Consider the following 23,037-nt stretch of genomic DNA (forward strand, 5'->3'; position numbering starts at 1 on the left):
CTCCCTGTCCCCATGGGTACAGCTGCTTCCTAGGCTGGGGTCCCTGGCTGCAAAGACAGACCATCCCCTGAGCCCCAGGGTCGAAAGGCAGCACCACGGTCTGCTGCACCTGAAGGAGAAGAGCCAGGCTGTGCATACACAGGTGTCTTGAATTGGGAGGAACAGGAACAAGGGATCTATGCTGCCCGTTTCATAGGGAGTTCAACAAAATCGTTTAACCAGACAAGGGTCATAACCCATCAGAGTCTGGATAAATGAAGACATGGTGATCCTACAGTTTCTCTGGGACTCACTAACAGTGCATGATCCACCATCACATGGGAAATATTCTCCTTAATCGCTAACTGAAACTGCTTCTCACCCAGATGGGTGCTTCAAACAAGGGTCCGGCTCTACCCTCTCGCTGTTCTCCACTCCTCGTGCAAACCAGCAGGCAGCAGGAAGATGCCTCATGCGCTCCTCCAGGCTCTTCCTGTGCCTCCACTGCTCCGGCATCCTGCTCCAGGACCCTCCTCCTGGATGCTCGCCTCCACCCCTCAGAAGCTTTAGAAAAACACAGGGCTGCTCCTTGAAAACGTGCCCGTTGGTAACTGCTCGGATGCTTCCCCTTCCGCGAGCGGCCAGCCCGGAGCAGGCAGGAGCACAGGGAGCAGAGCCGGCACTGAGGCCTGCACTGGAGCTTCCCTGCGTGACAGGGCCTGCGGGGCTCCCCTGCGTTCCTCTGCGCGCGCGGGCGCCGCAGCACCCCCAGGCCTGGGGGCCCTGTGTGGCCGCAATGCCTGGGGACAAGGCCGCGGCGGTGGCACCCGGAGCGGCTGAATGCACGCAGGACGGAGCTCTGCAGCGCCCGCTGCCACCGGGGCTATGTGGGAGGTGTTGGGTCGGGCCTGCCGCGGCCTCGCAGAGGGCAGAGCAGGGGCTGTCCCGGGCCAGGCACAGCCGGTCCCAACCAGTTCCAGCCGGTCGCAGCCGGGCGTGGGCATGGGCGTGGGCGTCTCCATAGGGACCCCCAAGGCTTTGTGATGCGGGGGCCTGGTGGTGCCCACCGGCCATTGTGACAGGGGTTCCCCGCGGTGGCCCTGGGGGTATATAAGGAGCGAGAGCCCTGGGACACCCACTCCCAGGAGAGCACCTCCCTCAGGGCGCAGCATCTTCCCTGGGTGCCTGCCCGTGGCAGGTCAGCGGCGACAATGCCGAACACACCCACCGATGAGGAGGCGAACGCCCACTCCCAGCCCGCCAAGGGGCTGCTGAGCCTGCGGAAGAGGAGCCAGGTGAGGGACATGGGGCAGGAGGGAGAGACCGCTGGTGGGACGGGGCCGCACGGAGCTGCCTTGGTGCCGGGCTTGCCGGCACTGTGGGGGCCGCTGTGCCAAGGCAGCCGCCTCCATCCTACGCCTCCTCCTCCTTCTCCTGCCCACAGGAGGGACGCATCCAGCCGCACGCAGCACCCCAGAGCAGGCAGAGCCAGGCCTCGTCCCTCCATGGGGTCAGGCTGCCACAGCTCCCCGGCCGACAGAGCTCGCAGGCCACCCGGAACCACCACACACAGGTAGGCAGCCCGACAGAGACGCGGCCGAGCGTCTTCCCCGTCCCAGGAGCTGCCGACGGGCAGGCGGGAGGTGCAGGACGGGACCGGCAGGCCAGGAGCCAGCTGAGCCCCCCGTGCTGTGCCCACCATGCTGCCCGGGCATGCCAGGGGTGCTCCCGGGAGTCACCGTGGGCCGCTCAGGGCCCAGCCCTCTTCCCAGCCAGCTCTGGGAGCAGGGCAGCAGCCGCCTGTGGGTCTGAGCGCTGCCCTGGGGGCTGGCAGGGGAGCGCGGGCACAGGAGCTCTTCCAGCCGGGGTGTGGGGACAAGGGCCACCGTGACACGGCCTCTCTGCTTGCCTTCTCTTGCAGACAGACAGCCTGCTGCCCTGCAACAGGGTGACGTGGGAGGAGACAGTCCCTCTGCCAGCCTTGTCGCGTCCCCCCAGGCAGGCAGCGGCTCCCGGCCACGCACCCGCAGCTCTGCCACCAGCACCTGCCGGCACCTGCCGCAAGCTGCCGCCTCTGCCGGCAGCCCCCTCCGTATCTTCTGCCGGGGGCTGGGAAATGGCCATCGGCACCGCAGCCAGCAGCCACCGACAGCTTGTCCCGTCCGCTCGCGGCGCCTGCCGTGACCGGCACACAGCCGCGTGGGCGGAGAGCTGGAGGCCTGCCCCGCACAGCCCTGCGGCCGATGCCGCGGCTGTGAAGGACACAGCCCGGTGCCTCGTGGGCAAGGTCCTGGGCCGGCATTTGACGGGGAGCCAGCCACCCAGCCAGCAGCCAGCGGCCTGGTGCGACCAGGCACACGGCAGCAGAGCCTTGGTGTGGCCAGTGAGAACAGGCGCGGTCAGGGCGGCCGTGGGCAGCAACGCCCATGCAGATCAGCCCGCACCTGAGCGCCATGAACCTGCGGGCACCAGTGCTGCTGGCAGGGCGCTGGCACCACCATCGCCAGGCAGTGCTTCAGGGCCAGGACACCGGCCACGAGCGGCAGAGCACGACCCAGCAACGGCGGCAGCGCGCTTCAGGTGCTACCACCTCAATGGCAGGGCGTTGCAGGTGCACCCCGAGGCTCTTGCGGAGCATCTGCCCAGCCTGACCACCAAGATGGAGCCCCTGGAGGAGCTGGAGAGGAGCCGCCTGGTCCAGCTCAGGAAAACCGTCATGCAGCGGCAGCAGGACGGCGAGCCGGCTCTGTACGACACCGCCCAGCACACCGTGACGGAGGTCGTGGGCAGGGCGGTGGTTGTCATCCAGGGACTGGGGCAGCAGTCGGAGGAACAGCAGGCCCTTGTCTCCACGGCAGTGGGTGAGGTTGAAGCGGCTGCTGCACTGCCTCAAAACCCTCCGGCGGATGCTGGCACAGCCCACCTTGCCCCGGCAGCGGATGACGGAGCAGAGGCAGCGGCTTTTCCCCTGGCTTGGGAATCTCGGCACCAGGTGAGGCAGGCGCGCATGGCCGGCACCGCGTGTGTACGGCAGGGAGATGCCTGGTGCTCTCCGTGTCAGCCCGCTGACACCCCCGCCCTCCCCTACCTGTGCTCTCGCTCTCCCCTCGGGAGGAAAGGCACTGAAGAAGAGCAGCCCCTGAGGGACCTCCCCACTAAGCAGCCGCCACCCAAGCTCCGAATGCCGAGCGCCACCACCCCGCCAGGGCCCAACCTGGCCTACGCACCCCCCACCCCTGGCCACTGGGCACGCAGCCACAAGGGAGAAGACACCCCACATTTGGCACCCACACAACTAACTCCCGGCACCGAGAGAGACAGACAGCGGGGAGAATGGCTGGGGGGAGCCCCCTAGCTCTTGATGGCGCTGCCGCGCGTCGGGCTTCCAAGGCAGTGGCTCCCGGGGACTTTGCTGGCCTTCCCACAACAAGAAGCCTCTTTTTCTGCCCTGGTTCAGACCAGCGTTACCAGCAATCTTGGACGCTCTGCTGGTACTGCCCCAACCAGAGCTTCTCCCTCAAGACACCCTCTTTGGTAACTCTCGGGCGATGGGCTAAAGCTCCTCCGCAGCCCCACGCAGGGGCTCAGAGAGACAATGGCTCGAGGGCCAGCCCAAACCATGCTTGCTCACCTCCAGTCAACGGGGACCTCCCCAGAGAGACAGGGCTGCTCATAAATGATGGAAAGTGGCTTGCTGAGCACTTCTGCCGCTCTCTCAGCACCCTTGCGTGGATCCCATCCACCCCATAGACTTGTGTGTGAGTCAAAGGGGTGTGGCAGGGCGCTCACCATTTCCCCCTGTGTTTGGGGGTCTTTGTTCCATCCCCGACCCTGTCTGCCAGCTCAGCACTGCTTCCCGGTACCCCGGACACAACTGGTCTTCCTCTTAAAGGCTGAGGCAAAGAAGGCATTAGAACCTCAGTCCTTTCCTCACCAGTTCTCACTACGTTTCCCCCCACAGCCAGTAAAGAGGCAGATTCTCATTCGCCCTCCTTTTCTTTTTAATGTATTTGAAGGAGGAGGCAGGGGCCTTGGCCGAGGAGCAGAAGTGGGAAGGCGACAGCGACAAGGAGCTGTCCCAAGGGGAGGACACCATCATCTCCCACACCGGGGTCAACCCCCGGCTAACAGAGTGTTTGCAGGACGCCCACCCTGGTCCCCAGGAGCGGCCCCGCTCGCCCAGCACCGTGGGCACAGAGGCAGCCGGCGACCCGCAGAGCACGTCTCTTGCCCCGGTAGGTGCCACAGGTGCTGAGCCGGCACCTTGTGCCCTCTCCGCAGCTCCCAAAGCAGAGGGGCGCCACTCGCCACTCGCTCCCGCGGCACAGGAGCAGGCAGAGGCAGCAGCTTCTCCTGTCTTTGCCAAGCAGGCCACAGCAGCACAGGCGGACAGCCAGGCACCTGCCCCGCACAGCCCCACAGACAGCGAGCCGGCTCTGTACGACACCGCCCAGCACACCGTGACGGAGGTCGTGGGCAGGGCGGTGGTTGTCATCCAGGGACTGGGGCAGCAGCCGGAGGAACAGCAGGCCCTTGTCTCCACGGCAGTGGGTGAGGTTGAAGCGGCTGCTGCACTGCCTCAAAGCCCTCCGGTGGATGCTGGCACAGCCCACCTTGCCCCGGCAGCGGATAACGGAGCAGAGGCAGCGGCTTTTCCCCTGGCTTGGGAATCTCGGCACCAGGTGAGGCAGGTGCGCATGGCCGGCACCGCGTGTGTACGGCAGGGAGATGCCTGGTGCTCTCCGTGTCAGCCCGCTGACACCCCCGCCCTCCCCTACCTGTGCTCTCGCTCTCCCCTCGGGAGGAAAGGCACTGAAGAAGAGCAGCCCCTGAGGGACCTCCCCACTAAGCAGCCGCCACCCAAGCTCCGAATGCCGAGCGCCACCACCCCGCCAGGGCCCAACCTGGCCTACGCACCCCCCACCCCTGGCCACTGGGCACGCAGCCACAAGGGAGAAGACACCCCACATTTGGCACCCACACAACTAACTCCCGGCACCGAGAGAGACAGACAGCAGGGAGAATGGCTGGGGGGAGCCCCCTAGCTCTTGATGGCGCTGCCGCGCGTCGGGCTTCCAAGGCAGTGGCTCCCGGGGACTTTGCTGGCCTTCCCACAACAAGAAGCCTCTTTTTCTGCCCTGGTTCAGACCAGCATTACCAGCAATCTTGGACGCTCTGCTGGTACTGCCCCAACCAGAGCTTCTCCCTCAAGAGACCCTCTTTGGTAACTCTCGGGTGATGGGCTAAAGCTCCTCCGCAGCCCCACGCAGGGGCTCAGAGAGACAATGGCTCGAGGGCCAGCCCAAACCATGCTTGCTCACTTCCAGTCAACGGGGACCTCCCCAGAGAGACAGGGCTGCTCATAAATGATGGAAAGTGGCTTGCTGAGCACTTCTGCCGCTCTCTCAGCACCCTTGCGTGGATCCCATCCACCCCATAGACTTGTGTGTGAGTCAAAGGGGTGTGGCAGGGCGCTCACCATTTCCCCCTGTGTTTGGGGGTCTTTGTTCCATCCCCGACCCTGTCTGCCAGCTCAGCACTGCTTCCCGGTACCCCGGACACAACTGGTCTTCCTCTTAAAGGCTGAGGCAAAGAAGGCATTAGAACCTCAGTCCTTTCCTCACCCGTTCTCACTACGTTTCCCCCCACAGCCAGTAAAGAGGCAGATTCTCATTCGCCCTCCTTTTCTTTTTAATGTATTTGAAGGAGGAGGCAGGGGCCTTGGCCGAGGAGCAGAAGTGGGAAGGTGACAGCGACAAGGAGCTGTCCCAAGGGGAGAACACCACCATCTCCAACACCTGGGTCAACCCCCGGCTAACAGAGTGTTTGCAGGGCCCCCACACTGGTCCCCAGGAGCGGCCCAGCTCACCCAGCACCGTGAGCACAGAGGCAGCACAAGAGGCAGCCGGCGACCCGCAGAGCACGTCTCTTGCCCTGGTAGGTGCCACAGGTGCTGAGCCGGCACCTTGTGCCCTCTCCGCAGCTCCCAAAGCAGAGGGGCGCCACTCGCCACTCGCTCCCGCGGCACAGGAGCAGGCAGAGGCAGCAGCTTCTCCTGTCTTTGCCAAGCAGGCCACAGCAGCACAGGCGGACAGCCAGGCACCTGCCCCGCACAGCCCCACAGACAGCGAGCCGGCTCTGTACGACACCGCCCAGCACACCGTGACGGAGGTCGTGGGCAGGGCGGTGGTTGTCATCCAGGGACTGGGGCAGCAGCCGGAGGAACAGCAGGCCCTGGCACAAAGCGTGGACATGGCACACCACGATGGAGAAAACATGGCTTCTCCCATGTCTGGAGTCTATCAAGAAGACGCCGGCACAGACATTGTCTCCGCGGCAGTGGGTGAGGTTGAAGCGGCTGCTGCACTGCCTCAAAACCCTCGTGCGGATGCTGGCACAGCTCACCTTGCCCCGGCAGCGGATGACGGAGCAGAGGCAGCAGCTTCTCCCTTGGCTTCGGACTCTGGGCACCAGGTGAGGCAGGCGCGCATGGCCGACACCGCGTGTGTACGGCAGGGAGATGCCTGGTGCTCTCCGTGTCAGCCCGCTGGCATCCCCACCCTCCCCTACATATGCTCTTGCTCTCCCCGTGCAGGTGGCCTCCGAGCACAGGGGCAACACACAGCCCTCCTCCGCCTCCAGGGACATGCCCGAGGATGACGCAGGTACATCCCGAGTCAAGCAATGCCCCGACCAGGGCAGGCCTGGACCAGCCGTCCCGGCGAGCGGCACCCAGGCCAGGCTGGCAGCACTGTGCGCGCGTCAGCTGGCCCTGCCCCAGCCACCCCTCCCTGGGGAAAGCCTTTGGTGGTGGGGACAGGCAGGAGCTTGCCCGGCGCCCAGCCAGACCCTCACCTACAGCTCTCCTCTCCCCACAGGCATCGCTGCCCTCCCACAAGCACTGGCTTCACGGCGACGGCCCTCCCTCTTGAGGAGGGCGCTCAGGGCTCTGTGCTCGGCTTTCCGCTTTACCTGCATTGTGGCACAGGAAGAGCAGCACCACCACGATGCCAGCGCCAGGCGGGTCCCGCGACACGGCAGCTGGCCCTGAGCCTGTGTGGCGTCCACAGGGAGCGGCACGGGGAGGCACGCAAGGGATGGGTGCATGGACGGCGCCCCCGGCATTCGGCTGCCATGAGGACATCTTGCTGCCAGCCTCTACTCAGCCATGGATGCTTTCCTAGGCCAATAAATGATGACCGTTTCCCCCCAGTGCTCATCTCTGCCTGCTGCATCTCGGGAGAAAGACGGGTGCAGGCATGGCCCATGCCGGCAGGCAGAGCTCGAGGGCCCCTCTGCTCCCTCTGCTCCAGGCGAGCAGAGCCCGTGCCCTTGGCCTCTGACCCTGCCTCCGGCGCTCCAGCTGCCATCCAGCTGGGGTCTCTGCTGGCCTCGCTGCCCACCCCTGCCCACCTTGGCCTCCAGGGCCTTTCCCACAGCCACGGCTGCTCTCCAACCACCCGGCCCCGGCCCTACCTCCTGCGGGGCATCAGCCCATCCCTGGGCCGCCACTTGGCGCTTGCCTTTGCTGGACTCCATGGGGTCCCCGGCAGCCCGTTCCTCTGCCCTGAACACTCCCTCCCAAAAACTGCCCAGCCTCCAAGACTCCCACTGCCACCCACAGCGTGGGCACCTGCCCTGTCCTGCCTGTCGGCGTGATCTCTCCCACGCTCCACCTCTGCAGGAAAGGTGCTGAAGAAGGGCCGCCCGGGAGGGACCTCCCCACTAAGCAGCCCCCAGCCAGGCTCGCGATGATGAGCACCACTGCCCTCAGAGCCCAACCGGACTGGCCAACGCACCCCCCACCCCGGGCGCTGGTCACAGAGCCTCCCCTCTCTGCCCAGTCCCACGGCCAGGGGCAATCCCAGAGGGCCTCCAGCCTGCCTGGCACCCTTGGCCCTGGGGAGAGCCCACCTGGCTCTTCCCACACCTCTGCTCCTCTGGCACGGCCCTGGGAATGACGTCCAGCAGGGTTTGTGACATCACCTTCCCGGGACACTTCAGAGCAGCCTGGAGGTTCTCCCACCGCTCCTCCTTGTCACAGAGTCTTAGAATCTCAAAGCCCAGGTTGGAAGGGACCTCAGGGATCACCTAGTCCAACCTTTCTGGGAAGTGCACAGCCTAGACAAGATGGCCCAGCACCCTGTCCAGAACACTCTTAAAGGTGTCCAACGTGGCCGAGTCAACCCCTTCCCTGGGGAGATTATTCCAACGGCTGACTGTCCTCAATGGGAAAAATTCTCCGCTGATGTCCAATCGGAATCTCCCCAAGAGCAACTTGTGTCCATTCCCCCTTGCCCTCTCCGTGGGACTCCGTGTAAAAAGGGAGTCTCCATCTTCTTTGTAGCTACCCTTTAAGTACCGGTACATGCTGAGGAGATCCCCTCTGAGCCTCCTTCTCTCAAGGCTGAACAAACCCAGCTCTCCCAGCCTATCCTCATATGGCAGCTTCCCTGTCCTCTGATCATCCTGGTGGCCCTTCTCTGGGCCCCTTCCAGCCTGTCCACATCCTTTTTGTGTAGCAGGGACCAGAACTGGACACAGTACTCCAGGGGTGGCCTGACAAGTGCTGAGTAGAGCTGGATGATGACTTCTTAATCTCTGCTGGCAATGCCCTTTTTGACGCAAGCCAGCATCCTGTTGGCCTTCTTGGCCGCAGCAGCACACTGTTCGCTCATGTTGAGCTTCCTGCCCACCAGGACCCCCAGGTCCCTTCCCACAGAGCTGCTCTCTCCAGCCAGGTGGATCCCAGTCTGTGCTGCACTCCTGGATGATGTTTTCCCAGCTGCATGATCTTACACTTGTCCTTGCTGACCTTCATAAGGTTCTTGCTGGCCCGCTCCTCCAGCCTACCCAGATCCCCCTGCAGAGCAGCTCTCCCTTCTGCAGTGCCTACTTCCCCGCTCAACTTGGTGTCATCAGCAAACTTCATCAGGCTACGCTTGATGCCGGTATCCAGATCACTTATAAAGATGTTGAATAACATTGGGCCCAATATCGATCCCTGGGGGACTCCACTGGTGCCAGGTTGCCAGTTTGAGAAAGAGCTATTTACCACACACCCCCCTTTGGGTGCGGCCTGTCAGCCAGTTCCCCACCCACTGCACAGGCCGCTTGTCTAGGCCATAACACATCAATTTCTCCAGGAGGAGACTGTGGGGGACCCTATCAAAGGCCTTGGAGAAGTCTAGGTAGACAATGTCCACTGCCTGCCCCGTTGTCCTCTGGAAGATGGCTCTGCCACAGTTGCTCCCATCGCCACAAATCTCCCCACATCAGCACGCCCTGCCGCAGAGCAGAGCGCGGCTTTGCGCTGGCACGGCACGGCTCCCCCCAGCCCCGGGATGCTCCCCAGCCAGTCGCACAGTCGTTTGGTAAACAGTTTAATTAATACACTGAAAGGACCGCTGCCGGCCCCAGCTGGAGTTCACCCGCTGCTCTGCTTGGCCACCGCTCTCTCGTCTCTCTCTTCACCAGTGCTCAGATGGGTGCCCTTTCCACGGGGCAGGGAGGCCCAAGCCTTGTGGCCCTGCAGCAAGGGACAAGCAGCCGCCTCACCGCGTGACACCCGGACAGGGGCAGAGCTCTCCCTCTCGGCGGGGAGCAGCAGCAGGTGCCAGCCCCTGCCCATGCTGGGCCACGCACGCAAGGCCGCCCGGGGCAACGGCCCAGCAGGAGCCCCTCGGGAAGGTGCCCAAGGTGTACAGGCCTACACCTGCCTCTTCCGCTCTCCTCCGTGAGGAACGCACCGCAGCCAAAAGGGAAACACCACCCCTTTGCGACCGGGACACGAGAGCCCAGCGGGGATGGCGGGCGAGAGAGCAGAGGCGCTGGCGGGGAGGGCGCTCTCCCTCGGAGAGAGAGATCACATCAGGACCTGAGCACTGCGCTGCTCCCACCCCTCAGAAGCTTTAGAAAAACACAGGGCTGCTCCTTGAAAACATGCCCGTTGGTAACTGCTCGGACGCTTCCCCTTCCGCGAGCGGCCAGCCCGGAGCAGGCAGGAGCACAGGGAGCGGAGCCGGCACTGAGGCCTGCACTGGAGCTTCCCTGCGTGACAGGGCCTGCGGGGCTCCCCTGCGTTCCTCTGCGCGCGCGGGCGCCGCAGCACCCCCAGGCCTGGGGGCCCTGTGTGGCCGCAATGCCTGGGGACAAGGCCGCGGCGGTGGCACCCGGAGCGGCTGAATGCACGCAGGACGGAGCTCTGCAGCGCCCGCTGCCACCGGGGCTATGTGGGAGGTGTTGGGTCGGGCCTGCCGCGGCCTCGCAGAGGGCAGAGCAGGGGCTGTCCCGGGCCAGGCACAGCCGGTCCCAACCAGTTCCAGCCGGTCGCAGCCGGGCGTGGGCATGGGCGTGGGCGTCTCCATAGGGACCCCCAAGGCTTTGTGATGCGGGGGCCTGGTGGTGCCCACCGGCCATTGTGACAGGGGTTCCCCGCGGTGGCCCTGGGGGTATATAAGGAGCGAGAGCCCTGGGACACCCACTCCCAGGAGAGCACCTCCCTCAGGAGGCAGCATCTTCCCTGGGTGCCTGCCCGTGGCAGGTCAGCGGCGACAATGCCGAACACACCCACTGATGAGGAGGCGAACGCCCACTCCCAGCCCGCCAAGGGGCTGCTGAGCCTGCGGAAGAGGAGCCAGGTGAGGGACATGGGGCAGGAGGGAGAGACCGCTGGTGGGACGGGGCCGCACGGAGCTGCCTTGGTGCCGGGCTTGCCGGCACTGTGGGGGCCGCTGTGCCAAGGCAGCCGCCTCCATCCTACGCCTCCTCCTCCTTCTCCTGCCCACAGGAGGGACGCATCCAGCCGCACGCAGCACCCCAGAGCAGGCAGAGCCAGGCCTCGTCCCTCCATGGGGTCAGGCTGCCACAGCTCCCCGGCCGACAGAGCTCGCAGGCCACCCGGAACCACCACACACAGGTAGGCAGCCCGACAGAGACGCGGCCGAGCGTCTTCCCCGTCCCAGGAGCTGCCGACGGGCAGGCGGGAGGTGCAGGACGGGACCGGCAGGCCAGGAGCCAGCTGAGCCCCCCGTGCTGTGCCCACCATGCTGCCCGGGCATGCCAGGGGTGCTCCCGGGAGTCACCGTGGGCCGCTCAGGGCCCAGCCCTCTTCCCAGCCAGCTCTGGGAGCAGGGCAGCAGCCGCCTGTGGGTCTGAGCGCTGCCCTGGGGGCTGGCAGGGGAGCGCGGGCACAGGAGCTCTTCCAGCCGGGGTGTGGGGACAAGGGCCACCGTGACACGGCCTCTCTGCTTGCCTTCTCTTGCAGACAGACAGCCTGCTGCCCTGCAACAGGGTGACGTGGGAGGAGACAGTCCCTCTGCCAGCCTTGTCGCGTCCCCCCAGGCAGGCAGCGGCTCCCGGCCACGCACCCGCAGCTCTGCCACCAGCACCTGCCGGCACCTGCCGCAAGCTGCCGCCTCTGCCGGCAGCCCCCTCCGTATCTTCTGCCGGGGGCTGGGAAATGGCCATCGGCACCGCAGCCAGCAGCCACCGACAGCTTGTCCCGTCCGCTCGCGGCGCCTGCCGTGACCGGCACACAGCCGCGTGGGCGGAGAGCTGGAGGCCTGCCCCGCACAGCCCTGCGGCCGATGCCGCGGCTGTGAAGGACACAGCCCGGTGCCTCGTGGGCAAGGTCCTGGGCCGGCATTTGACGGGGAGCCAGCCACCCAGCCAGCAGCCAGCGGCCTGGTGCGACCAGGCACACGGCAGCAGAGCCTTGGTGTGGCCAGTGAGAACAGGCGCGGTCAGGGCGGCCGTGGGCAGCAACGCCCATGCAGATCAGCCCGCACCTGAGCGCCATGAACCTGCGGGCACCAGTGCTGCTGGCAGGGCGCTGGCACCACCATCGCCAGGCAGTGCTTCAGGGCCAGGACACCGGCCACGAGCGGCAGAGCACGACCCAGCAACGGCGGCAGCGCGCTTCAGGTGCTACCACCTCAATGGCAGGGCGTTGCAGGTGCACCCCGAGGCTCTTGCGGAGCATCTGCCCAGCGTGACCACCAAGATGGAGCCCCTGGAGGAGCTGGAGAGGAGCCGCCTGGTCCAGCTCAGCAAAACCGTCATGCAGCGGCAGCAGGACGGCCTGGAGGAGAGCGAGCTCCAGCTGCAGGAGTACGAGGAGCAGTGTTTCTCCCTGATGCCGTCGGGGCAGCTCCATGTCTCACGCAGGCAGGTGAGTGCCAAGGAAGGCACGGCACGGCATGGCATGGGACAGGACAGGGGGCTGAGCCTCCCTGGACCTGGGGCCAGCCGCTGCACCACTCTCCCAGCAGCCGCTGCTCACCAGTCCCCAGCAGCCAGTCGCTGGGAGGAGACAGGCTACCTTTACAAATGCCCCTCGCTCCTTTCAGATCCACACAGAGTACGCATTTCACAAACCGCACCAACCACGGCTGATACGCGTCAAGCTCCTGAAGGGCACTACAAGCAAGCAGGAGCAGCTGGAAGCCCATGCCCCTGGCAAGCAGTGGGTGGAGGCAGCAGGAGGGGCAGTCCTGCAAGTGCCAGAGGACACGGCAGGGGCCTTGGCCGACGAGCAGGAGTGGGAAGATGACAGCGACAAGGAGCTGTCCCAAGGGGAGGACACCATCATCTCCCACACCTGGGTCAACCCCTCACTAACAGAGTGCTTGCAGGGCCCCCACCCTGGTCCCCAGGAGCGGCCCCGCTCGCCCAGCACCATGGGCACAGAGGCAGCACAAGAGGCAGCCGGCGACTCACAGAGCACGTCTCTCGCCCCGGTAGGTGCCACAGGTGCTGAGCCGGCACCTTGTGCCCTCTCCGCAGCTCCCAAAGCAGAGGGGCGCCGCTCGCCACTCGCTCCCGCGGCACAGGAGCAGGCAGAGGCAGCAGCTTCTCCTGTCTTTGCCAAGCAGGCCACAGCAGCACAGGCGGACAGCCAGGCACCTGCCCCGCACAGCCCCACAGACAGCGAGCCGGCTCTGTACGACACCACCCAGCACACCGTGACGGAGGTCGTGGGCAGGGCGGTGGTTGTCATCCAGGGACTGGGGCAGCAGCCGGAGGAACAGCAGGCCCTTGTCTCCGCGGCAGTGGGTGAGGTTGAAGCGGCTGCTGCACTGCCTCAAAACCCTCCGGCGGATGCTGGCACAGCCCACCTTGCCCCGGCAGCGGATGACGGAGCAGAGGCAGCGGCTTTTCCCCTGGCTTGGGAATCTCGGCACCAGGTGAGGCAGGTGCGCATGGCCGGCACCGCGTGTGTACGGCAGGGAGATGCCTGGTGCTCTCCGTGTCAGCCCGCTGACACCCCCGCCCTCCCCTACCTGTGCTCTCGCTCTCCCCTCGGGAGGAAAGGCACTGAAGAAGAGCAGCCCCTGAGGGACCTCCCCACTAAGCAGCCGCCACCCAAGCTCCGAATGCCGAGCGCCACCACCCCGCCAGGGCCCAACCTGGCCTACGCACCCCCCACCCCTGGCCACTGGGCACGCAGCCACAAGGGAGAAGACACCCCACATTTGGCACCCACACAACTAACTCCCGGCACCGAGAGAGACAGACAGCGGGGAGAATGGCTGGGGGGAGCCCCCTAGCTCTTGATGGCGCTGCCGCGCGTCGGGCTTCCAAGGCAGTGGCTCCCGGGGACTTTGCTGGCCTTCCCACAACAAGAAGCCTCTTTTTCTGCCCTGGTTCAGACCAGCGTTACCAGCAATCTTGGACGCTCTGCTGGTACTGCCCCAACCAGAGCTTCTCCCTCAAGACACCCTCTTTGCTAACTCTCGGGCAATGGGCTAAAGCTCCTCCGCAGCCCCACGCAGGGGCTCAGAGAGACAATGGCTCGAGGGCCAGCCCAAACCATGCTTGCTCACCTCCAGTCAACGGGGACCTCCCCAGAGAGACAGGGCTGCTCATAAATGATGGAAAGTGGCTTGCTGAGCACTTCTGCCGCTCTCTCAGCACCCTTGCGTGGATCCCATCCACCCCATAGACTTGTGTGTGAGTCAAAGGGGTGTGGCAGGGCGCTCACCATTTCCCCCTGTGTTTGGGGGTCTTTGTTCCATCCCCGACCCTGTCTGCCAGCTCAGCACTGCTTCCCGGTACCCCGGACACAACTGGTCTTCCTCTTAAAGGCTGAGGCAAAGAAGGCATTAGAACCTCAGTCCTTTCCTCACCCGTTCTCACTACGTTTCCCCCACAGCCAGTAAAGAGGCAGATTCTCATTCGCCCTCCTTTTCTTTTTAATGTATTTGAAGGAGGAGGCAGGGGCCTTGGCCGAGGAGCAGGAGTGGGAAGGCGACAGCGGCAAGGAGCTGTCCCAAGGGGAGGACACCATCATCTCCCACACCGGGGTCAACCCCTCACTAACAGAGTGCTTGCAGGGCCCCCACCCTGGTCCCCAGGAGCGGCCCCGCTCGCCCAGCACCATGGGCACAGAGGCAGCACAAGAGGCAGCCGGCGACTCACAGAGCACGTCTCTTGCCCCGGTAGGTGCCACAGGTGCTGAGCCGGCACCTTGTGCCCTCTCCGCAGCTCCCAAAGCAGAGGGGCGCCGCTCGCCACTCGCTCCCGCGGCACAGGAGCAGGCAGAGGCAGCAGCTTCTCCTGTCTTTGCCAAGCAGGCCACAGCAGCACAGGCGGACAGCCAGGCACCTGCCCCGCACAGCCCCACAGACAGCGAGCCGGCTCTGTACGACACCGCCCAGCACACCGTGACGGAGGTCGTGGGCAGGGCGGTGGTTGTCATCCAGGGACTGGGGCAGCAGCTGGAGGAACAGCAGGCCCTGGCACAAAGCGTGGACATGGCACACCACGATGGAGAAAACATGGCTTCTCCCATGTCTGGAGTCTATCAAGAATACGCCGGCACAGACATTGTCTCCGCGGCAGTGGGTGAGGTTGAAGCGGCTGCTGCACTGCCTCAAAACCCTCGTGCGGATGCTGGCACAGCTCACCTTGCCCCGGCAGCGGATGACGGAGCAGAGGCAGCAGCTTCTCCCTTGGCTTCGGACTCTGGGCACCAGGTGAGGCAGGCGCGCATGGCCGACACCGCGTGTGTACGGCAGGGAGATGCCTGGTGCTCTCCGTGTCAGCCCGCTGGCATCCCCACCCTCCCCTACATATGCTCTTGCTCTCCCCGTGCAGGTGGCCTCCGAGCACAGGGGCAACACACAGCCCTCCTCCGCCTCCAGGGACATGCCCGAGGATGACGCAGGTACATCCCGAGTCAAGCAATGCCCCGACCAGGGCAGGCCTGGACCAGCCGTCCCGGCGAGCGGCACCCAGGCCAGGCTGGCAGCACTGTGCGCGCGTCAGCTGGCCCTGCCCCAGCCACCCCTCCCTGGGGAAAGCCTTTGGTGGTGGGGACAGGCAGGAGCTTGCCCGGCGCCCAGCCAGACCCTCACCTACAGCTCTCCTCTCCCCACAGGCATCGCTGCCCTCCCACAAGCACTGGCTTCACGGCGACGGCCCTCCCTCTTGAGGAGGGCGCTCAGGGCTCTGTGCTCGGCTTTCCGCTTTACCTGCATTGTGGCACAGGAAGAGCAGCACCACCACGATGCCAGCGCCAGGCGGGTCCCGCGACACGGCAGCTGGCCCTGAGCCTGTGTGGCGTCCACAGGGAGCGGCACGGGGAGGCACGCAAGGGATGGGTGCATGGACGGCGCCCCCGGCATTCGGCTGCCATGAGGACATCTTGCTGCCAGCCTCTACTCAGCCATGGATGCTTTCCTAGGCCAATAAATGATGACCGTTTCCCCCCAGTGCTCATCTCTGCCTGCTGCATCTCGGGAGAAAGACGGGTGCAGGCATGGCCCATGCCGGCAGGCAGAGCTCGAGGGCCCCTCTGCTCCCTCTGCTCCAGGCGAGCAGAGCCCGTGCCCTTGGCCTCTGACCCTGCCTCCGGCGCTCCAGCTCCCATCCAGCTGGGGTCTCTGCTGGCCTCACTGCCCACCCCTGCCCACCTTGGCCTCCAGGGCCTTTCCCACAGCCACGGCTGCTCTCCAACCACCCGGCCCCGGCCCTACCTCCTGCGGGGCATCAGCCCATCCCTGGGCCGCCACTTGGCGCTTGCCTTTGCTGGACTCCATGGGGTCCCCGGCAGCCCGTTCCTCTGCCCTGAACACTCCCTCCCAAAAACTGCCCAGCCTCCAAGACTCCCACTGCCACCCACAGCGTGGGCACCTGCCCTGTCCTGCCTGTCGGCGTGATCTCTCCCACGCTCCACCTCTGCAGGAAAGGTGCTGAAGAAGGGCCGCCCGGGAGGGACCTCCCCACTAAGCAGCCCCCAGCCAGGCTCGCGATGATGAGCACCACTGCCCTCAGAGCCCAACCGGACCGGCCAACGCACCCCCCACCCCGGGCACTGGTCACAGAGCCTCCCCTCTCTGCTCAGTCCCACGGCCAGGGGCAATCCCAGAGGGCCTCCAGCCTGCCTGGCACCCTTGGCCCTGGGGAGAGCCCACCTGGCTCTTCCCACACCTCTGCTCCTCTGGCACGGCCCTGGGAATGACGTCCAGCAGGGTTTGTGACATCACCTTCCCGGGACACTTCAGAGCAGCCTGGAGGTTCTCCCACCGCTCCTCCTTGTCACAGAGTCTTAGAATCTCAAAGCCCAGGTTGGAAGGGACCTCAGGGATCACCTAGTCCAACCTTTCTGGGAAGTGCACAGCCTAGACAAGATGGCCCAGCACCCTGTCCAGAACACTCTTAAAGGTGTCCAACGTGGCCGAGTCAACCCCTTCCCTGGGGAGATTATTCCAACGGCTGACTGTCCTCAATGGGAAAAATTCTCCGCTGATGTCCAATCGGAATCTCCCCAAGAGCAACTTGTGTCCATTCCCCCTTGCCCTCTCCGTGGGACTCCGTGTAAAAAGGGAGTCTCCATCTTCTTTGTAGCTACCCTTTAAGTACCGGTACATGCTGAGGAGATCCCCTCTGAGCCTCCTTCTCTCAAGGCTGAACAAACCCAGCTCTCCCAGCCTATCCTCGTATGGCAGCTTCCCTGTCCTCTGATCATCCTGGTGGCCCTTCTCTAGGCCCCTTCCAGCCTGTCCACATCCTTTTTGTGTAGCAGGGACCAGAACTGGACACAGTACTCCAGGGGTGGCCTGACAAGTGCTGAGTAGAGCTGGATGATGACTTCTTAATCTCTGCTGGCAATGCCCTTTTTGACGCAAGCCAGCATCCTGTTGGCCTTCTTGGCCGCAGCAGCACACTGTTCGCTCATGTTGAGCTTCCTGCCCACCAGGACCCCCAGGTCCCTTCCCACAGAGCTGCTCTCTCCAGCCAGGTGGATCCCAGTCTGTGCTGCACTCCTGGATGATGTTTTCCCAGCTGCATGATCTTACACTTGTCCTTGCTGACCTTCATAAGGTTCTTGCTGGCCCGCTCCTCCAGCCTACCCAGATCCCCCTGCAGAGCAGCTCTCCCTTCTGCAGTGCCTACTTCCCCGCTCAACTTGGTGTCATCAGCAAACTTCATCAGGCTACGCTTGATGCCGGTATCCAGATCACTTATAAAGATGTTGAATAACATTGGGCCCAATATCGATCCCTGGGGGACTCCACTGGTGCCAGGTTGCCAGTTTGAGAAAGAGCTATTTACCACACCCCCCCTTTGGGTGCGGCCTGTCAGCCAGTTCCCCACCCACTGCACAGGCCGCTTGTCTAGGCCATAACACATCAATTTCTCCAGGAGGAGACTGTGGGGGACCCTATCAAAGGCCTTGGAGAAGTCTAGGCAGACAACGTCCACTGCCTGCCCCGTTGTCCTCTGGAAGATGGCTCTGCCACAGTTGCTCCCATCGCCACAAATCTCCCCACATCAGCACGCCCTGCCGCAGAGCAGAGCGCGGCTTTGCGCTGGCACAGCACGGCTCCCCCCAGCCCCGGGATGCTCCCCAGCCAGTCGCACAGTCATTTGGTAAACAGTTTAATTAATACACTGAAAGGACCGCTGCCGGCCCCAGCTGGAGTTCACCCGCTGCTCTGCTTGGCCACCGCTCTCTCGTCTCTCTCTTCACCAGTGCTCAGATGGGTGCCCTTTCCACGGGGCAGGGAGGCCCAAGCCTTGTGGCCCTGCAGCAAGGGACAAGCAGCCGCCTCACCGCGTGACACCCGGACAGGGGCAGAGCTCTCCCTCTCGGCGGGGAGCAGCAGCAGGTGCCAGCCCCTGCCCATGCTGGGCCACGCACGCAAGGCCGCCCGGGGCAACGGCCCAGCAGGAGCCCCTCGGGAAGGTGCCCAAGGTGTACAGGCCTACACCTGCCTCTTCCGCTCTCCTCCGTGAGGAACGCACCGCAGCCAAAAGGGAAACACCACCCCTTTGCGACCGGGACACGAGAGCCCAGCGGGGATGGCGGGCGAGAGAGCAGAGGCGCTGGCGGGGAGGGCGCTCTCCCTCGGAGAGAGAGATCACATCAGGACCTGAGCACTGCGCTGCTCCCACCCCTCAGAAGCTTTAGAAAAACACAGGGCTGCTCCTTGAAAACGTGCCCGTTGGTAACTGCTCGGATGCTTCCCCTTCCGCGAGCGGCCAGCCCGGAGCAGGCAGGAGCACAGGGAGCGGAGCCGGCACTGAGGCCTGCACTGGAGCTTCCCTGCGTGACAGGGCCTGCGGGGCTCCCCTGCGTTCCTCTGCGCGCGCGGGCGCCGCAGCACCCCCAGGCCTGGGGGCCCTGTGTGGCCGCAATGCCTGGGGACAAGGCCGCGGCGGTGGCACCCGGAGCGGCTGAATGCACGCAGGACGGAGCTCTGCAGCGCCCGCCGCCACCGGGGCTATGTGGGAAGTGTTGGGTCGGGCCTGCCGCGGCCTCGCAGAGGGCAGAGCAGGGGCTGTCCCGGGCCAGGCACAGCCGGTCCCAACCAGTTCCAGCCGGTCGCAGCCGGGCGTGGGCATGGGCGTGGGCGTCTCCATAGGGACCCCCAAGGCTTTGTGATGCGGGGGCCTGGTGGTGCCCACCGGCCATTGTGACAGGGGTTCCCCGCGGTGGCCCTGGGGGTATATAAGGAGCGAGAGCCCTGGGACACCCACTCCCAGGAGAGCACCTCCCTCAGGAGGCAGCATCTTCCCTGGGTGCCTGCCCGTGGCAGGTCAGCGGCGACAATGCCGAACACACCCACCGATGAGGAGGCGAACGCCCACTCCCAGCCCGCCAAGGGGCTGCTGAGCCTGCGGAAGAGGAGCCAGGTGAGGGACATGGGGCAGGAGGGAGAGACCGCTGGTGGGACGGGGCCGCACGGAGCTGCCTTGGTGCCGGGCTTGCCGGCACTGTGGGGGCCGCTGTGCCAAGGCAGCCGCCTCCATCCTACGCCTCCTCCTCCTTCTCCTGCCCACAGGAGGGACGCATCCAGCCGCACGCAGCACCCCAGAGCAGGCAGAGCCAGGCCTCGTCCCTCCATGGGGTCAGGCTGCCACAGCGCCCCGGCCGACAGAGCTCGCAGGCCACCCGGAACCACCACACACAGGTAGGCAGCCCGACAGAGACGCGGCCGAGCGTCTTCCCCGTCCCAGGAGCTGCCGACGGGCAGGCGGGAGGTGCAGGACGGGACCGGCAGGCCAGGAGCCAGCTGAGCCCCCCGTGCTGTGCCCACCATGCTGCCCGGGCATGCCAGGGGTGCTCCCGGGAGTCACCGTGGGCCGCTCAGGGCCCAGCCCTCTTCCCAGCCAGCTCTGGGAGCAGGGCAGCAGCCGCCTGTGGGTCTGAGCGCTGCCCTGGGGGCTGGCAGGGGAGCGCGGGCACAGGAGCTCTTCCAGCCGGGGTGTGGGGACAAGGGCCACCGTGACACGGCCTCTCTGCTTGCCTTCTCTTGCAGACAGACAGCCTGCTGCCCTGCAACAGGGTGACGTGGGAGGAGACAGTCCCTCTGCCAGCCTTGTCGCGTCCCCCCAGGCAGGCAGCGGCTCCCGGCCACGCACCCGCAGCTCTGCCACCAGCACCTGCCGGCACCTGCCGCAAGCTGCCGCCTCTGCCGGCAGCCCCCTCCGTATCTTCTGCCGGGGGCTGGGAAATGGCCATCGGCACCGCAGCCAGCAGCCACCGACAGCTTGTCCCGTCCGCTCGCGGCGCCTGCCGTGACCGGCACACAGCCGCGTGGGCGGAGAGCTGGAGGCCTGCCCCGCACAGCCCTGCGGCCGATGCCGCGGCTGTGAAGGACACAGCCCGGTGCCTCGTGGGCAAGGTCCTGGGCCGGCATTTGACGGGGAGCCAGCCACCCAGCCAGCAGCCAGCGGCCTGGTGCGACCAGGCACACGGCAGCAGAGCCTTGGTGTGGCCAGTGAGAACAGGCGCGGTCAGGGCGGCCGTGGGCAGCAACGCCCATGCAGATCAGCCCGCGCCTGAGCGCCATGAACCTGCGGGCACCAGTGCTGCTGGCAGGGCGCTGGCACCACCATCGCCAGGCAGTGCTTCAGGGCCAGGACACCGGCCACGAGCGGCAGAGCACGACCCAGCAACGGCGGCAGCGCGCTTCAGGTGCTACCACCTCAATGGCAGGGCGTTGCAGGTGCACCCCGAGGCTCTTGCGGAGCATCTGCCCAGCGTGACCACCAAGATGGAGCCCCTGGAGGAGCTGGAGAGGAGCCGCCTGGTCCAGCTCAGCAAAACCGTCATGCAGCGGCAGCAGGACGGCCTGGAGGGGAGCGAGCTCCAGCTGCAGGAGTACGAGGAGCAGTGTTTCTCCCTGATGCCGTCGGGGCAGCTCCATGTCTCACGCAGGCAGGTGAGTGCCAAGGAAGGCACGGCACGGCATGGCATGGGACAGGACAGGGGGCTGAGCCTCCCTGGGCCTGGGGCCAGCCGCTGCACCACTCTCCCAGCAGCCGCTGCTCACCAGTCCCCAGCAGCCAGTCGCTGGGAGGAGACAGGCTACCTTTACAAATGCCCCTCGCTCCTTTCAGATCCACACAGAGTACGCATTTCACAAACCGCACCAACCACGGCTGATACGTGTCAAGCTCCTGAAGGGCACTACAAGCAAGCAGGAGCAGCTGGAAGCCCATGCCCCTGGCAAGCAGTGGGTGGAGGCAGCAGGAGGGGCAGTCCTGCAAGTGCCAGAGGACACGGCAGGGGCCTTGGCCGACGAGCAGGAGTGGGAAGATGACAGCGACAAGGAGCTGTCCCAAGGGGAGGACACCATCATCTCCCACACCTGGGTCAACCCCTCACTAACAGAGTGCTTGCAGGGCCCCCACCCTGGTCCCCAGGAGCGGCCCAGCTCACCCAGCACCGTGAGCACAGAGGCAGCACAAGAGGCAGCCGGCGACCCGCAGAGCACGTCTCTTGCCCCGGTAGGTGCCACAGGTGCTGAGCCGGCACCTTGTGCCCTCTCCGCAGCTCCCAAAGCAGAGGGGCGCCGCTCGCCACTCGCTCCCGCGGCACAGGAGCAGGCAGAGGCAGCAGCTTCTCCTGTCTTTGCCAAGCAGGCCACAGCAGCACAGGCGGACAGCCAGGCACCTGCCCCGCACAGCCCCACAGACAGCGAGCCGGCTCTGTACGACACCGCCCAGCACACCGTGACGGAGGTCGTGGGCAGGGCGGTGGTTGTCATCCAGGGACTGGGGCAGCAGTCGGAGGAACAGCAGGCCCTTGTCTCCACGGCAGTGCGTGAGGTTGAAGCGGCTGCTGCACTGCCTCAAAACCCTCCGGCGGATGCTGGCACAGCCCACCTTGCCCCGGCAGCGGATGACGGAGCAGAGGCAGCGGCTTTTCCCCTGGCTTGGGAATCTCGGCACCAGGTGAGGCAGGCGCGCATGGCCGGCACCGCGTGTGTACGGCAGGGAGATGCCTGGTGCTCTCCGTGTCAGCCCGCTGACACCCCCGCCCTCCCCTACCTGTGCTCTCGCTCTCCCCTCGGGAGGAAAGGCACTGAAGAAGAGCAGCCCCTGAGGGACCTCCCCACTAAGCAGCCGCCACCCAAGCTCCGAATGCCGAGCGCCACCACCCCGCCAGGGCCCAACCTGGCCTACGCACCCCCCACCCCTGGCGCTGGGCACGCAGCCACAAGGGAGAAGACACCCCACATTTGGCACCCACACAACTAACTCCTGGCACCGAGAGAGACAGACAGCGGGGAGAATGGCTGGGGGGAGCCCCCTAGCTCTTGATGGCGCTGCCGCGCGTCGGGCTTCCAAGGCAGTGGCTCCCGGGGACTTTGCTGGCCTTCCCACAACAAGAAGCCTCTTTTTCTGCCCTGGTTCAGACCAGCGTTGCCAGCAATCTTGGACGCTCTGCTGGTACTGCCCCAACCAGAGCTTCTCCCTCAAGACACCCTCTTTGGTAACTCTCGGGCGATGGGCTAAAGCTCCTCCGCAGCCCCACGCAGGGGCTCAGAGAGACAATGGCTCGAGGGCCAGCCCAAACCATGCTTGCTCACCTCCAGTCAACAGGGACCTCCCCAGAGAGACAGGGCTGCTCATAAATGATGGAAAGTGGCTTGCTGAGCACTTCTGCCGCTCTCTCAGCACCCTTGCGTGGATCCCATCCACCCCATAGACTTGTGTGTGAGTCAAAGGGGTGTGGCAGGGCGCTCACCATTTCCCCCTGTGTTTGGGGGTCTTTGTTCCATCCCCGACCCTGTCTGCCAGCTCAGCACTGCTTCCCGGTACCCTGGACACAACTGGTCTTCCTCTTAAAGGCTGAGGCAAAGAAGGCATTAGAACCTCAGTCCTTTCCTCACCCGTTCTCACTACGTTTCCCCCCACAGCCAGTAAAGAGGCAGATTCTCATTCGCCCTCCTTTTCTTTTTAATGTATTTGAAGGAGGAGGCAGGGGCCTTGGCCGAGGAGCAGGAGTGGGAAGGCGACAGCGACAAGGAGCTGTCCCAAGGGGAGGACACCATCATCTCCCACACCTGGGTCAACCCCTCACTAACAGAGTGCTTGCAGGGCCCCCACCCTGGTCCCCAGGAGCGGCCCAGCTCACCCAGCACCGTGAGCACAGAGGCAGCACAAGAGGCAGCCGGCGACCCGCAGAGCACGTCTCTTGCCCCGGTAGGTGCCACAGGTGCTGAGCCGGCACCTTGTGCCCTCTCCGCAGCTCCCAAAGCAGAGGGGCGCCGCTCGCCACTCGCTCCCGCGGCACAGGAGCAGGCAGAGGCAGCAGCT

General features: G+C 65.2%; 2 protein-coding genes and 1 long non-coding RNA gene across 3 annotated transcripts; all 3 read left to right on the forward strand.

Annotated features, from left to right (window-relative positions):
* The first annotated feature begins 1,190 nt into the window (after nucleotides 1–1,190).
* LOC142063224 (uncharacterized) lies at nucleotides 1,191–7,190 on the forward strand. The gene is made up of 8 exons (XM_075106673.1): nucleotides 1,191–1,274; nucleotides 1,901–2,971; nucleotides 3,996–4,214; nucleotides 4,350–4,661; nucleotides 5,686–5,916; nucleotides 6,052–6,453; nucleotides 6,575–6,644; nucleotides 6,858–7,190. The coding sequence occupies exons 1-8, from the start codon at nucleotides 1,191–1,193 to the stop codon at nucleotides 7,028–7,030; spliced, it is 2,562 nt and encodes an 853-aa protein (XP_074962774.1). The 3' UTR covers nucleotides 7,031–7,190.
* Nucleotides 7,191–11,069: 3,879 nt separating this feature from the next.
* On the forward strand, nucleotides 11,070–14,830 carry LOC142063225 (uncharacterized). The gene is made up of 6 exons (XM_075106674.1): nucleotides 11,070–12,151; nucleotides 12,330–12,719; nucleotides 12,855–13,166; nucleotides 14,190–14,420; nucleotides 14,556–14,773; nucleotides 14,824–14,830. Exons 1-6 carry the CDS (start codon nucleotides 11,441–11,443, stop codon nucleotides 14,828–14,830), a joined length of 1,869 nt encoding a protein of 622 aa, XP_074962775.1. The 5' UTR covers nucleotides 11,070–11,440.
* A 7-nt stretch (nucleotides 14,831–14,837) lies between these two features.
* Nucleotides 14,838–15,768, forward strand: LOC142063205 (uncharacterized). The gene is made up of 3 exons (XR_012662693.1): nucleotides 14,838–14,957; nucleotides 15,079–15,148; nucleotides 15,362–15,768. It is a non-coding gene; the product is annotated as an uncharacterized LOC142063205 (long non-coding RNA).
* The last annotated feature ends 7,269 nt before the right edge of the window (nucleotides 15,769–23,037 follow it).

The sequence above is a fragment of the Phalacrocorax aristotelis genome, chromosome 11 (assembly GCF_949628215.1).
Source record: "Phalacrocorax aristotelis chromosome 11, bGulAri2.1, whole genome shotgun sequence".
Taxonomy (NCBI): Eukaryota; Metazoa; Chordata; class Aves; order Suliformes; family Phalacrocoracidae; genus Phalacrocorax; species Phalacrocorax aristotelis.